Source organism: Spermophilus citellus (assembly GCF_964194105.1).
Source record: "Spermophilus citellus genome assembly, chromosome: 17".
Classification (NCBI taxonomy): Eukaryota; Metazoa; Chordata; class Mammalia; order Rodentia; family Sciuridae; genus Spermophilus; species Spermophilus citellus.
This window is the reverse complement of record NC_138199.1, coordinates 24,777,829-24,794,194: the sequence shown is the minus strand read 5'-3', so window position 1 is coordinate 24,794,194 and position 16,366 is coordinate 24,777,829. Positions and strand designations below refer to the sequence as shown.

At 50.8% G+C, this 16,366-nt stretch overlaps 1 protein-coding gene across 2 annotated transcripts in view; it reads left to right on the top strand.

Moving 5' to 3' along the window:
• The window catches only part of PITPNM3 (PITPNM family member 3), a 95,402-nt gene that overhangs the window by 4,383 nt on the left and 74,653 nt on the right, over positions 1-16,366 (top strand). For both annotated transcript variants that reach the window (XM_081271078.1, XM_081271079.1), the window contains exon 2: positions 13,487-13,582. In XM_081271078.1, the coding sequence (XP_081127204.1) occupies positions 13,487-13,582 (96 nt within the window). The remainder of the gene's footprint in view (positions 1-13,486; positions 13,583-16,366) is intronic.

Here is a 16,366-nt window from a genome sequence, read left to right as displayed (position 1 = left end):
GGGAATGTTCTGGAGCTTGGATAGGTCACATGTTCCTGTGCAAAACGCCTGTCTCTGTGGACTTACCTGTCACAGCAGATGGCCTGGCAGGCCCCAGCTTGAAGCTCTTTGCAGTGGTATCATTGCATAAGCAAGAATGGTCCAGCCTGAGGTCCCACTTCCAGCATGCGGCACGTGGTTTACCCCATTGGAAGCCCCTTTGTCTTGGCCTGTGTTTGGGAGCCTAGCAGGGGACACAGAATACGAGATCATGACTCGATACCCCTGCCCATCCCTTGCTGGGGCCATATCTGGGTCATAAGGGCCAGAAATTGTGATGTTTCCTCATGCACATCATAACATACCGTGATATTTCATGGCTTAAGAGGCTTAGAGACCTTTGGGCCCACCTGTTAATTATGCATGTTGAGAGACCAAGATCAGAAAGGCAAAGGGTCTTTCTCTGAGGTCAAGGGCATAAAGTGTGAACTTCAAGATACCAATGAAGCTTTGGCAGTTAGGGACCTCCTAGGAGGACCCAGATGCCTAGGAATTCTCTTGAGATTCTAGGCTTGTGGGAGGGAGGGCAGGTCAGGGTTAGCATCCTGAGAACCCTCTGGTTCTTATAACAGCCCTCAACATGTTTTCCTGGATGACTTGACAGCATCTCTTTGAGGTAGGGCTAATGTTACTCCCATTTTATGGATGAGAAAACTGAGGCCCAGAAGGGCTGAGTGCCTGGCTCTAGAGTCACACATAAAGTCAGAATCAGAGCTGGAATTACTGGAATTAGCACGCAGGTGTCTTCTACTCTTGCATTCAACATTCCTAGGAGTTAAGTTGTTCAACAAAGCAGTGACAGAAGGCCTCTGGCACGGCTGACCTGGAGCTGCCCTCAGGCCAGTTTTCTCATTTGTAAAAGGGAAAGGGGAGGATGAGTTTGGGGGTCAGGATGAGTTTTGAGTTTTCCCCTGCTCTAACACTGTTTCTCTCTCTCTCTCTCTCTCTCTCTCTCTCTCTGGTACCAAGGATTGAACTCAGGGGCATTTGATCACGAGGCCACATCCCCAGTCCTATTTTGTATTTAGAGACAGGGTCTCCCTGAGTTGCTTAGTGCCTCGCTTTTGCAGAGACTGGCTTTGAACTCTCGATTCTCCTGCCTCAGCCTCCAGAGCCGCTAGGGTTATAGGCGTGCACCACCGCGCCCAGGTTTAACACTGCTCTTTCTTCTCCTGGCCTCCCTCACAGCAGACTTTACTGTGCCAGGAAGGGGCCTCGCCCCTCACCTCACGTTGATACTCCTGGCCATGTGGTTAAGGGTAGGAGAGGAATAGAGAGCTGAGGACCTGGCCTGGGACAGCATGTGCTTCCCAGAGTCCTGAGTCCCAGTCCATCCCCAGATCTGCAGCCAGGTGCCTGGTGGAAGGGGGTGGCCAGGGCCCCCAGGGGAAGGGCTGGGAGTGGGAGGGGGGAGGAGAGAATGCATAACAAATGAGGTAGGAAATCAAATGAGATCTGAGTTCCCCACCCACTCCCTCAAATCTCTCTACTCTCTCTCTTTTAAAATTCTTGTTTTCTAAAGAGAAAGAAAATGCTAAATTGCACCCCCTTTCGCAAACCAATGGGAGCCTTAAGTGAGTCACTCCGGAGGTAAATGCCACCTCCAGGGTCCCACGTGTGCCTGCTGCGGAGGCCTGCACAGCTGTGTGGCCACCAGCCCCCACGGGGGGGGGGGGGGATGCATGTGGAGAGGGTGGACAGGGGATCACATGCCTTTTGCTAGTCTTGGCTCTGGGTGGGAGCCAGGTCCCAGCAGGGGGGCTCAGCGGGCCAGCCTGCTTCTTCCAGGCTCCCCAAGGGCTGAATCTGTGAGACTGGCACTTGGATGGGCCTGGGCTGAGGCCAGGCTGAGAGCCTGTGGATCCATGGTCAGAGATCACTTTGAGGGTGGGGGTAGGATGCAGGCTGTGGCACAGTGGGCCTCTGTCTATGGCTGGAGTCTGGGACTGGATGGTGTAGTCAGATTCGAGGCTCCAGAGGGGCTGAGAGAGGTTGGTCTGTGCCTCCTGCTGTCTGGGAGGTGGTTGGGATCCATTTCCTCTGGAAACCAGAATTCTGGGTCCAGGTGTGCAGATGAGGCCTTTGTCCAGGGCAGGGAAGAAGCCCTGCTAGGGGCAGGGGCCTGAGGCTGGCGATGCCTTCCATTGCTCTCAGGAAGGGTCAGCCTGTTCCCTTGCAGAGCAGGAGCAGGGGAGCAGGGGAGGCCAGGGAGGAGGTGTTCCACTTCCCAGCTGACCTGGTATTCTGGAGGGAGGGGAAGTAGCCGTCTGTTAGCCGAGGATGCCAAACAAGGGTTGGAAGCAGAAATAGAAACTCTCTGGGCTCTGTCTGGGAGGGGCGTGGAGTTCTGGTGGATCCGAGAGGCCTCTTCTGAGCTGTCTGCTGCTGACGCCGTGTTTGCTTGGCTCTGGGTATTTGCAGAGCACGTCACGTCCTGCCCTCCTGCCCTTCTTGGGAAGAGACTTAGGTGTGCAGGATTTGTGACCCTGTGTGCTCAGGGGCCAAGGACGGGAGGACTTTGAGTTCATTCTAGGAGCTGTCAGCATCCACCCATCACTCAGGCACCTTTGACCTTTTCTGGATTGGTCCAGATCCCAACCCTCCTTGATCAGAACTCCCTCTGGCCCTGGTGGCTCCCACTTCCTCCCTACCCGCCCCCCCCCCCCCCCCCCCCCCCCCCCCCCGCTTCATGAGGCTGGTCTCAGCTGAGCTACTCTGGAATCATCCCAGAGTTGCAAAAAAAGAGCTATTTTGAGCCTTCCCATTATGGCCAGTGGTGATGGTGGGGGGGGGGGGTGTTTATCCTTTGTCGCTTTTTGTTTCCTTCTTGTGTAGTATAATCCCGGCAGTGATGAAAGCAGTACCCAGCCCCGCCTCCGGGGCCCCACTGGCAATTCCTGGCACGGTGATTTGGCACCAAATGGAGGGTCCTGGGTGCAGAGGCAACCTTAGGCCCCATTTTGAAATCCTGGAGTGGAAGGTGAAATAAATCGCCCATGTGGGGTCACCGCCCTTGCTGGGGTGGTGGTGTTGAGGGAGGAGCTGTTCCCCTCCACCCCTCTGCTGTTTGCCCCAGGAGGTGGTACCCTTACCACACAGATGGTCTTATTGAGGTGGTGGTCTCCAAGGAGTCTAGGATCCCACCCCATCTTCCCCATCCTCTGGTTTGGTGCCTGGGTCTTGAGTCTGTTGTTCCCTTCCTGCAAGGGGGCGCTGGGATGATGAGGAGGAGTGCCTTCCTCTGCTCTCTCTTTGGGGCTGTCCCATGTCTTCTGTGTCCCCCTTGCTGTCCTCCCGAGGAGCCCACAGGTGACAGAGGCTGTTGGTGCCACAGTAGCAGATACCTTAGGGAGCTCCCTTTGGGGGAGGAGAGAGCCTTCTCCTTACAGAGCAAGAGTGTGTTGGGACATAGTGGGGACATCTGGGCCTTGGGAGGATTGTTCCAAAGAATTCAGAACTGTTTGGGAGCCTAATTGGCAGAGCAAATGAAAGTACAATAGATAGCCAAAGCTATTAATCACTAATTATCTCCTAAATAAGGTAATTAATGGGTATTTCAATGGCATATTTATAAGATACCAGCAGGTCTTCAAAGCACATCTTTTCCAAAGCAATACGTTTGGCCAGCTGGGCCCAGCTTGGAGACCTGGGTTCTAGTCTCTGCACCACCACCCACCTGCATTCTTCCTCCTGTGACCGTAGGCAGGTTAGTTTCCTTCTCTGAGCTCCCATTTTCTGTAAACAGGGACCATAAACTCTCCTGGGGCTCTGGTGGAGGTGAAGGCTATGGAAATCTATGGCAAAAGTATAACAGGCTGTTACAGAATCCACAGCATTTGCTGCGAAAATATCTTTACAATTATTTGATGTAACATAGGATGCCATCTATGGCCAGTGTGGTAAGCTCTGCCTGTGGCTATTCTTGTTTCTCCGTCTGTGACTAGGTCAGGCTGGGTCTGTGGTCAGATTTGGGACTTGGTTAGAAACTGGAATTGTGGCTCCTCTGTGGCCAAGATTGTGGCTTGATCTGAGGCCAGAGTAACGACTCCATCCACTGCTAGCTTAAGGTTCAGATTGGGGCTGAAGTCAAGATTTGGGCCATGGCTGGTCTTAGGACCTGAGTTGCTCTTAAGATAATTCTGAAGTCTCAGTTTTCTAGTGTGTTACCCATGGACTGATGAACCGGCCTCATTGTCCCCAGAAGCTGATTCCTTGTTGGATCCTCCAGGGTGTCCGCTCCAGAGGCTGGATACTGCAGCAAACGGGTCCTTCCGGGGCCTCTGGTAGTCCCCTGAAACAGCCCTGCACACAGGCCAGCATTTTAGGAGATAGTTAGGACTGTTTCTATAGCAACCAACCCCCAACTGTAGCTGGTTTCCTTCAATAATGCCTTTTTCTGGAAGTAGCTTCTCCTGGCCTCTCATGCCTCCCTGGGTGGCTGTGCAGCCCCTTCAAGGCTGAGCATGGGCTGTCTGGCCCTGGACTGTTCTGGTCCCTGAACTCACCCTGACCCAGAGAGGAAGCCTGAGGACATGACCTGTGGGATGCTCCTTGGAGAGGGGTCTTCCTGAGATCTCCCCTGTGCTGGGCCACGCGGAGCCTGACATGAGCTTTTTATCCCCATCTTTGACCTGAAGAGACTATGGGGCCCCAGAGAATTCCTGGCAGGTGTCTGCTCAGGGCAACCCCTGCCTAGCCTAGTGGGCTGGCAGGCCCGGACAGGTGGGAACACAAGGAGGGGGCCCCAGCCCATCCTCAGGGCAGGTAAAGCTTCCCCAATGGGAAAGGGGGTTAGGGTGGGGAATGCAGGGAGGGAACAAAGACCTGGACAGCAAGAAGGGGAAGTGGAAGACTGACCAGGGGCAGCTTGTGGCGGGGCCCAGGCTGGTGGGAGAAGAGGCAGAGACAGCACAGGTCCTCGTCATAGGTAGCTCAAGATTTGAGGGACAGGTAGGAGCCCCACAGGAGCTGCAGTGGGAGGGAGGACGGAGGAAGGACAGAGGGATCAGCCTCGTGTGTGGGTAAGGGAGAGGAAGGGCTCCATCAACCCTTTCATTTGACCCTCATGCAACCTGATGTAGTATGGTTATTATCCCTATTTTACAGAGGGGCAAACTGAGGCACAGAGTGGTTTAGTGTCATTTACTAAGACCACTAACTGGTAAGCTTCAGAGCTGGGGTTGGAATCAGGCCGGTAAGAGTGGGACAGTGGTTCTCTTGAGGGAGGAGGAAGGTGGGCTCCGTGGAAGAGGAGGAAGAGAAAAAAGAAGAGGAGGAGGGAGAGGAGGAGGAGGAGCTGCTGGTTGCCCATCTGTCTGGAGCCTCCCCCGGGCTCTATAAAGCTCCCCACTCTGCTTGCTGCCTTTGGGCCCCTGGGGCCCCCAGGCAGAAGTGAGGAGCAGTGAAGTGTGATTCTAAATATGTGTGATCTGGGCCCTGCTTTGTGCACGGGACTCTAACTGCCCTTGGGGAGCCCCTGGACCTCGTCATTTCAGCTGCAGCAAGTGTGTTGCCAGGAGTTAGACCCAGGTGCATGCTTGTAAAACCTGCTATTCACATGTGTGTGTTCATTGAGTTTTTTTTTTTTTTTTGTGTGTGTGTGTGTTGAGAGAGAGAGAGAGAGAGAGAGAGAGAGAGAGAGAGAGAGAGAGCGCCCATCTAATGGCCAGCAACCCTGAAGCTGTGCACTTGCCTCCTTCCCAGCCCCTTGGTCTTCGTGGCACAGATGCTCCAGTGCATCAGGATGAGGCTTCAGATACAGCCTGAGGCAGGGCTTGGCTGGGGAGTTGGAGCAGGGGCCACAGTCATGGGCCTGTGGGCCAACAAGCCAGCAGGGGCCATGCTCAGAGGCGCTTGCTTCTCATGGAGGTCTGGAAATTGTGTGTGTTCTTTAAATTTCCCCAGAGCCATGATTCCCAGCAATCATCCATGTTCCCTCCCTTGCCCTGACACACTGATCCAAAGGTCAGTTCTCAGAGCCTCGGTTTTTTTTTCATCTGGGAAATGGGTGCCATGATCCTCACTTCACGGATAGAAGATTTAAATAAGGTCAGTCAACAAATTGTCCACCCCGATGCCCTGCCTGGAGCTCAGGAAATGGTGGCCCCATTGAGGCAGCTTCTAGCAGCAGTTAGGGACCCTCTCCAAGGCTGCCAAGGAGGATTATTCTTGGACAGACATTCTAGATCCAGCCTCCTCTGGAATTGACTCCATTTGATGGCTGTGGCCTCCATCTCCCTCTTTCTCCTGCCCTGTTTCACCCTGGCAAGCTGCCCATCTTTTCCTTTGAGGCTCCCCTGCCCTCAGGAGGGCCTCCAGGTTCTCCAGTCTGTTGAGACCCTACCTCTGGGTGGTGTGGTTCACACCTGTTGAGACCCTGCCTGGACAGATGTGGCACGTGTGGAATCTGGCACAGAGGCCAGGCTGCCCTGCTGCTCTGCTCTCCTCTGCTCTGTGCAGGGGGCAGTGACAGGGCTGTGACCCTGGGGCTGGCACTCCCAAGGGCAGGGACTGTTCCAGCTCAGCTGCGTCCCCCACTCCTTCCTCCCGGGCACCATCTGGCTCAAGATCTGGTCCAGGAAGAGTCGCCAGGGCCTCTGCTCCTCATGTTGCTGTGCCAGGGCTTTTCTCTCTGCAAAATGTCGCTCTCATCCGACAGGGCTCCTGAGCACAGGGCGGCGGCCCCCTTTAGGTGGTGATTTGGCCCTCCGTGGTCAAAATTGGCTGCCCTGGGATCCCTGGGATAGGGCAGAGCACTTACAGAGGGCTCCTGTTGGTCCGTCTGTCGGCCAGTCTGCCTATTCATGTCTCTGGAAGCCAGGGCTGAGATGGGAAGGTGGGCAGATGGAGCCCATGATCTGAGCCAGGATCTCTGGCCACACCCCTGCCTGGGAGACCCAGCCCAGGAAAAAGCCTAGGAGACCATGCTGGACCTGAGGTGGTGGGTGGATGGACCTGGAGAGCCACCCCCTCACTTCAGGGCCTGGCTTGGAGCTGTGCCACTGTTGGTGGGGTGTGGAGGATCACTTCTTCCTCTCTGGGAAGGGCTGATATTTCTTTCTCTTTTATCCTGATTTAGGTTTTTTTTTTTTTTTTTTTGAGGGAGGGAGGGGGCATTGGGGTTTAAACCAGGGGCCCTTAACCACTGAGCCATATCACCAACCCTTTTTCTTTTATTTTTATTTTGAGAAAGGGTCTTGCTGAGTTGCTTAGGGCTTCCCTAAGTCACTGAGGCTGGCTTTGAACTTGTCATCTTCCTGCCTCAGCCTCCCGAGCTGCTGGAGATATAGGCATATGCCATCATGCCTGGCTCTGATTTAAATAAATGTGGTCTTCAAGAGCAGGTAGGCTGAATGTTGAAGGACACAGAAGCAGCTTGGCAGCCTTGGAGAGGGTCCCTAACTGCTGCTAGAAGCTGCCTCAAGGATTAGTTCTGCAGCTGAGTGGGGCCGCCATTTCCTGAGCTCCAGGCAGGGAATCGGGGTGGACAATTTGTTGACTGACCTTATTTAAATCTTGTATCAGGAAGATAAGGATCATGGCACCCATTTCCCAGATGAAAAAACTGAGGCTCAGAGAACTGACCTTTGGATCATGGACTAGTAAATAATACTGTAGAATTCATGTTTGTGTTGCACCAAAGCCTCTCACCTCTGATACATTACCACCTATGGCTGGTAGCTGATTTGCATGTGACTTAGAAACAGTCTTAGGAAAGAAGAGTGACAAGTTGAGGAGGCTTATACTCCCCAAGATATGTACACACACACACACACACACACACACACACACACAGCCTTGCAGACCCAGTGACAGACACTTGTGCAGTATTAGACATCTCTACACAGGAATGCAAAGATCCATTTAGATTTTTCCCACAAAAAGCCAAATGCTAATTTGTGGATGTGGTAGGCAGATGATTCTAGATAAGAGCCCCAGGACCAGGGTTTGTATAAGGGTCCTCTGACCCCTTGCCCAACTGGCCAGCAACAGATGGGACAGTTATCACTTGCCAAGAGAAAGTGGGGAAGAGAGGAAGAGACTGGAGTCACCCACCCTGAGCTCTTACAGAGAGGGGCCCATATGGTGGCTCTGACAGTACAGACCCTGGATCTGTGTTCGAATCCTGCCTCCACTGTGTATTAGCTTTGTGTTCTTGAGCAAATGCCTTCACATCTCTGTGCCTGGCTCCTTCCCTGTGAGGTGATTTGTTATGCCCACTCTCTGGGCTCGGGGAGGATGCCTCTAGATAAGATCTGCAAAGTAGCTGGCAGGCTGTTGGCACCCAGTTAGCCCTCAGCAAGTGTTGTTCACTCACTTGCTTGTCAAACAGTTCTTGGCCCTCTTCTGCGTGGGATCAGAAAATACAGAGAAAGGTAATGACGCAAGCTTCTGGTCCTTTGTCCTCACTTTTGGGACCATTGTGCCCATCTGTCCTTACTCTGAACCTGCATGGATGAACTTTTGCCCACCTCCCCTGCAGTCCCCTCTCCTGGGAGAATTTCAACCCCTTAGGCATCTGTATTCCTATCTTGAAGTATGCAGGAGAAGGGGAAGGAACTGCAGAACTCACCTCTTCCAAGTTTCCTTCCATGATAGGCCAGACCAGACCTCCCTGGTCTGGATCCATCTCCTCTCATCTGTTTTCATACCTGTCCCCTCCGCCCCCATCACTGGCTCCAGCCACATGTTTTTTTTTTTTCTGCCCCGTGGGTATACCATGCTCATGAGCAAATCTGCCCTTGCAGTTCCTTCATCCGGGAAGACTCTTACTCACTCATCCTGCGTGTTGACCCTACCTGCGTGTGCGTGTGAGCCAGCATGCATGCACACCCATCTCACACACACACACACACACACACACACACACACACACACACACATTAGTGTGTCTGGCATTTTCTCACCATTCAAACCTCAGCTCCTGACACCTTTTCAGAACAGTCCCCCCCCCCCCAACACACACTTCTTTTGAAATCTGACCTTTGTCATTTGTTAAAAAGTCAGCATCTTGGAGGAAGAGATGGAGGGAACATCTCCCATTCAGAAGCCAGGTGACGGCTGCTTCCTCACATACCCACATTTATATACCGCTGCTCCCCAGCACCTCAAAAGGGCCTTTCCAGAGGTTATTTTGGGCAGCCCCTGCCAGAGGGGAGGGAAGATCTCATGTGCCCTTTAAACAAACTTAAGAGTGAACATTAAAAAACCCAGGCAGGCCTGCAGTTTGAAAGTAAGGAGAGAAACAGTAAACAAAGTATAGTATGCATTTGGAAAGGAATCCAAACATATATTTTGACCATAAAGGAGAGTCACAACAGCTAGGTGAAGCCTGATCCTTTGGAGGAGAAAGCCCGCTGCTGCGGTTAGCATTTGTAATTGAACCATTGACCAAGTGCTCTTGATGAACCAGTCCACGTTCCCTCATTGCTTTCACTCTGGACGTACAGATCCACATGCCCATGTCTGCCGAGCCTTCAGGCTGTAATTACACTGTCAGAAACACTTGCAGAAGAAGGAGGTGATGGAGGTAGAGAGGGAGCAACTAAGTTTTTGCTGCAGAAATGATCATGTACTTGATCTGGGTGGACTCTCCTCGTACCCCTGCAAAAGTAAGCTTGGTGACCCTTTTATCTATCCTGTCCCTTTTATCCATCGTGGTGTGCCCAGAACCCAATATAGTGCCTGTGGGAGTGAGAAACTTCCTTTGATGCCCACCAGTCCTTTATTTTTCTGCTCACTTCCAGCTAGGGGAATTTGTTTCCTCAAACGGACTGAGCTGGCCTCCCTGCAGGGCTGTGCTCTGCCCTGGTACTCCCCTGGACTTCCCCAAAGGCCAGCCCATACATATGCTATCAGAAGATTGCAGTAACCCAGGATGATGTAGCCCACATAGAGTACGGTAATGCCAAGAGATTGGGGGGTAAGGGAGAAGCTCTCGCTCTCTCTCTCTCTCTCTCTCTCTCTCTCTCTCTCTCTCTCTCAATACTGGATATTGAACTCAGGGAACCTTTGCCACTGCTGCATCTCCAGCTCTTCATTTAGAGACAGGATCTTACTGAATTGCCCAGGCTGGCCTTGAACTTGTGATTCTTCTATCTCAGAGTACCTGGGCTTAGAGATGTGTGCCACCATGCCTGGCTTAGAGCTCTCCTCTTTTCAAACCAAGGCTCTGGCACTTACTATCTGAGTGGGAGATTGGCAGGCATGTCAGTGCTTATGTTCTTTGGGTGGAGTGTATACTGTACATGTGTGAGGGCCACAGTACACAGGAGCCTCTTGCAGATTCCTTGATATTCAAACTCAGAAACCATATAGACTGAAAAACTTCCAGGTAACTCTGTCAGTATTTAAACTCTAGATGCTTCCATTCCCAAACTCAGAAACTGAATAGACAAGGATGATATGACTTCCCTAACATCCAAATTCTTGCTTCTTAGGAATGGAATACAATTGGATTACAAAGGATATTTGTGAGTATGTGTGTGTGCATTGAACCCATTGATATTCTACCACTAAACTATGTCCCCAGCCCTTTTTACTTCTTACACTTTGAGACAGGATTTCATAAAGTTGCCCAGGCTGGCCTCAAACTTGTGATTCTCCTGCCCCAGTCTCCCAAGTAGCTAGGATTAACAGTGTGTGCCATTGTGCCTGGCTAAAATTATATTTTTTGAATCACAGAAATCTCCACATATACTTGATTAATACTTAAATATTTTTTGTGCTATTGTAAATAGTATTGTTTCTAGTTTTCAAATTCTAGGTGTTCATTACCGGTTTGTAGGAATGCAATTGACTCTTACATATTGATCCTGATTTCTGCAGTCTTGCTATACAGTTATTAGTTCTAGTACAGTTTTTTTTTTTTTTTTGGTAGAGTTTGAAGAGTTTCTGTTTTCTATGTAGACAAGTATGCAAAGAAAGTTTTTTTTTTTCTAATCTGTATACTTTTCATTTATTTTTCTTGTCTTATTGCTCAAGCAAACAGTCCCAGTTCCATGTTAAAAAGACAGAGTTATGGGGCTACGGTGATAGCTCAGTGGTAGAACACTTGCCTCACACATATGAGGCACTGGGTTCGAGCCTCAGCACCATATTTAAATAAATAAAATAAAAGTATTGTGTCCAACTACTCCCCCCACCCTGCCAAAAAAAGACAGTTATGATGCATCTGGATTCTCAGACCCTCTTGCAGTAAATCCAAGGCCCAAGGGTGGGAAATTGTTGAGCCTGTCTACCATGCTGCTCACACTGGTGATGAGATCAGAGGCTTCAAGGGGCCTCTGGGAAGCTTGGGGAGACCCAACTTTGCATGTAGAGGTGACACCCACATCAGTGTTCCCTGTGGTCTCTATCCTTTCTGTGTCTCAGAATGTGCTTTTTACTTGGCTCCAAGCCACAAGGCCTAAGCTAGGTGTGTGTCTGGGAGTTTGTGGTGAGCAGGGCAGGAGCATTATCCAGGAGGGCTGTGTTCCTGGGTCACCCGGGCTGTCGTCTCTCTCGAGGATATTTGCTTATGCCCTAAGATGTAGGCTCAGAGCTGCATGTTCTGACCTGGGGCTGCAGCAGCTTCTCCATGGACTGTCATAAGTGCAACCTGATCATGGCTGGGCAGGATGTCGACCTTTCACTTTTTTATTGATACCTACTGTGTGCCAGATGGACTCCTCAAATATCGGTCAGAGTTGAAGAGTTTCAAGGGACCATCTCTGTCAGGTTTCTCATTATACATATGGGGAAACCGAGGGAGGGGCATTGCTGATACAAGCACACAAGTCTCTGCAGGGACAGGACATATATGCTTGGTGACCAGAGGCTAAGCCCCAGGAAAAATGAACCTTAAGTACACAGTGGTTTTACTGTTTGTCACTGAAAAATACAATTGATTCTAAGATGCACCATCATTTTATATACCTCCGAGAAAGAGTAAACAATGCCAATTAAATAACTTCATGCCATCCTTTAAGTCACACTCAGTTTCAAAGATGTTAGTGTGAAAAGGTGCATCTTGGAACTGTTAACATAAGATACATTTATGAAATTAATGGTCATATAAAATTATATGTGCAGGATTAGAACTGGTTTTTCCTCTGACTCTTCTTTTTAAGTTTCTCCATAGAGATAATCTTTAGAGATTTTTTTTGAGGGGGTACTGGGGATCGAATCAGGGGTACTTAACCACTGAGACACATCCATAGCCCCTTTTTTTGTATTTTATTTAGAGATAGGGTCTCACTGATTTACTTAGGGCCTCGCTAAATTGCTGAGGCTGGCTTTGAACTCACAATCCTCTTGTCTCAGCCTCCCAAGTCCCTGAGTTTACAGGCATGAAACACACCCAGCATTTACAATTGGATTTTAATCCATTTGTAATCCCCAGAATTCTCTGCATCCAGGGGCATGCAGAGGGATTCATGCACATGCTGGTCCCATGTGATTCCCAAAATGCCTAGTAGAGGGGACCCAGAGAATGGGGAGGGGGCTCCTGGCCCCAGCTCTGTGCCTGGTCGCCCTAGTCTTGGTCCCAGGGCAGGAGGTGGGTTGGGGCAGAGTTTAGGTCCTCTGTGCATCCTTGCTCCTACCTGCTTGGAAGACCCTTCAACTCCATATCCTGGTCTCTGTAGGTATAAATAATGACACCAGCTGCCATTGCTGAGCCTCCTGTGATCTAGGGATTGGGGGTGGTCATCATTTTACAGAGGGGGAAATGGGGCTGCGAATGGGAAGGGAATGGCCTTGCAGATTGCTGGTGGCAGAGTTCCAACTTGGCTCATCCTTCTCTTGGTTCTGGAGCTCCGTCTTGGCTTGCCCTGCACATGCTGTGTGAGGTGGACTTCTCTAGTGGTCATCAAGGTATCTAGTTCTCCCCTCCTCCACCCTCTTGAAGTTGGGCATGACCGTGTGACTTCTTTGGCTGACGAAGAGCAAGAAGCAGCTTGTCATTGCTGGGCAGGAGTTTAAGAAGTTTCAGACTGGGTGGGATTTTCTGTGGTCTTCTTTCTTCCTTTGGCGGACCTAGAGGTTTCATTTTGAGATGGTGACATCATGAGGTGGTGGCCCCTTTTAGTGATCCAGATGAATACAGCCTCTTTCCAACCCACTCAGGAGTGAAAAAGAAACCATTGTTGTTTTAAGCAGCTACTTTGTTACCACAGCTCAACTGTATCTTGGGCTGATAGATACACTGGGTGGCCTTGGCTAAGTCTCTTAACTTTCTCCTGTCTCTATTTTAATCTATGCAAAATGTGTACACTTAATTCCTGTCCCTTGGAGCTTTCCCAAAGAGGTTTTCTTTGAGGCTTGAATGAAAGCAGGGTATAAGAAGCCTCCGTGTGCTCTGAGGCTGCTGAGCCTGACTCTTAGTTGGGGGGGGGAGCCCAGGGCTGCCTCCCTCACACCAGGACACAGTCTCCGGCTTGCCTAATATATGTGTTCCTTTTGGCAGGTGGCCCTTCCCCGGGCGGCGGTGCCCCCTGGCACCTTAGAAATGTCCTCAGCGACTCGGTGGAGAGCTCAGATGATGAATTCTTTGATGCTAGAGGTGAGTGAACTCTATTCTCACACTACTGACTGTTTGATCTTTCTAGAAGACCAAGAAAGCATCCCTGCTGGGGTTTAGTATATTCCTTCCCACACGGACAACAGTTCCACACTCTGTACCTCCCCAATCTGCGAGAGCCCTGAGTCAGTGGCTCAGTATTTATCCATTTACTCTTGGAAATGTTGGCCGAGCCTCTAATGTGTGCCAGGAGCTGGGCCAGTGTACAGGAGACTGTGGCATCCAGTGGGCACAGCTGCTGCCTGCATTAGTCTAGCAGGAGAGGCAGGCACCAAACAATGGCACAAAGGGAAATGCAGGTCCTCATGGAGAACGGTGCTATCAGGAGAACAGTGGCAGGTGTTATGAGAGAAGATGAGAGGAGGGCTCCTGAATCAGTGTGGGCAGGACAGCCTTTCTGCAGAGCCGAGGAGTAGGAGGTGGCTAGGTGAGGAGCCCACAAAAGACTCTTGTAGATAGGGGAGACAGCAGGTATGGTGCCCTGGAGTAGGAAAGAGTGGGGAACATTCCAGGCTCTGAAGGAAGACCCGCATGGAAAGGCAGTGAAAAGCCAGGGGTTGAGGCTGCAGGCGCTGTGGCACCCATGGCTGGAACAGATCTCTGAACCTCGCCCTGGAGAAAGCACAAAACCAAACGGGCAGGCGCTTTAGCCAGAGACCAGCGTGAGCAAAACCAGAGGTGTGGGTGCAGCAGGAGGTGAGTCAGTCTGGAATTTAGAAGAGAACACCCTGAGCTATGCTCCATGGGATGGGTGGGAAGGGGTAGAAGCACCAATGGCCTGCTCCCCAGCCCTGGAGGGTCCCCAGCTCCCACTCGGCCTGCTTGGCCCCATTTCAAGATGCCACCATGTTTAGGGTGTTGACTTATCCCGAGATGGGGGCCAACTTTGAAATGCCTGGCAAACAGGATCTTGAAAGACAAGAAGACCATGACTGAGAAGACATCCAGACCCAGAGCAGGAGCCTGGAGATGTGGTCCCAGCCATGCTATCCACTAGTTCTGTGACCCCAAGCTGGGCCTTAGTTTCCCTGTCAGCTCTGTGCTGCACCTTCCAATGTGGAGAATGCCCAGGTCAGGTGATTTTCAGGGAAGCGTGATTGGGAGACAGGGAGCTGCCCCTGCTTAAGCCTCCCTGTCTCTTGGCTCTGGGCAGACCCCCTGTCCCCCATGACAGTCCTAAATCAGCCCATTTGGGGCCCATTTTCTGCCTGATTGGAGTGGCTGCTGGGGCTGAGTTGCTCCATAGCAACTAACCCACAGTGTGACAACAACAACTTCAATATTTTTGGTGCTTGGAAGACTTTGGTTTAAAATATTTCTTGCAGTTCATTGGGGGTCTGCCTTCTCAGCTGACAGTGGATTGCCGCAGGAGGCAGGCATCTGTGAGCGGCATGCGGGTCAGCTCTGTCCCTGGACCCTGCTCACCTGCTTTCCTTTAGAGCAGCTGTGGGTCCTTCTTGTTCCCTTCCCAGCTGGGGGCTGTCTCCCTCGGTTTCCCTCAGTGGTTCTCTGCTCACCCCTCCCCTGATGTCTCTGTTCTTTGTGTGGTGAAATTGGCCTCTTGCCTCACTCCTCTCTTCTTGGTGGGCCCTCCTTTATTTTCCGCCCTTGGTCTCATTACCTTCTTCCATCCCAGTGACTTGGGAGGTGGAGGCCAAATTTGAGGCCAGCCTCAGTGTCTTAGTGAGGTCCTAAACAACGTAGGGAGACCATGTCTCAAAAAATAACAAAAAAGGCTGATCATGTTGTTCAGTGATAAAATGCCCCAGGGTTCAATCCCCGGCATCGAAAGAAAAAAAAAAAAAAGAAGATGCTCAGTGTCATAGTCATTAGGGAAATACAAATCAAAACTGCACAGGTCTCACCATATACCTGCTAGAATGGCTGAAATGACTGACCAAGATGTGGAAGAATTAGAACTTTCCAGTTTTTCTGGTGGGAAGAGACAATATACGACCATTTTGGAAAATAGATTACAGTTAATTAAAAAGTGAATCATACTTAACTAGCAATCCTTCCACTGCTAGGCATTTACCCAAGAAAAAGAGTGTGTGTGTCCACCTGTCAACTTGTCCAGGAACGTTCCCAGCAGCTTTATTTACTCCAGCCCCCAACCAAACATGAGTGCACACAAGTGACGGAGTGACTAAACAAACTGCAGCACCGTAAGAAGGAATGCATGGATCCAGGCAGCAATATGGACAAATCTCAAAATAATCACACAAAGTGAAAGAAGTCAGACAGAAACACAGCACACACTACACTGTGTGATCCATTGATATAAAATTCTTGCAAGTGCCAACTAATCTGTAGTGACAGGAGCAGGCCAGGGGTCCCCTAGGGGTGATAGTGCACTCTCTTGATTGGGGTGATGTTTTCACAGGTACTTACATATGGCAGAACTTACCAAACTGTGCATTTGAAATACGTGCAGTTTATTGAATGTCAATTATACCTCAGTAATGCTGTTAAAAATGGAATCCCCTTCCCCATATAACAAAGGGGGTGTACAGAGTGGTTGGGGGACTGAAGGAGGTTCCCAGAGGATGTGGCCCTGAACAGGGAGCTGAATAACAAGAATTGAGCCACGTGTGGCTCTGGGGGAAGGGCGTTCTGTTCTGTGCAGCAGAGAGCTTTCACAGAAGGAAGGAGCACAGTATCTTTGGGAGATATCAGGAAAGCTGGGGTGGCCCCGACTGAGGGAGGGAGGAGGAGCCTGATTAGTGCTATTGGCCCATTGTGCCAACAGGGGCAGCCTGTCTGTGG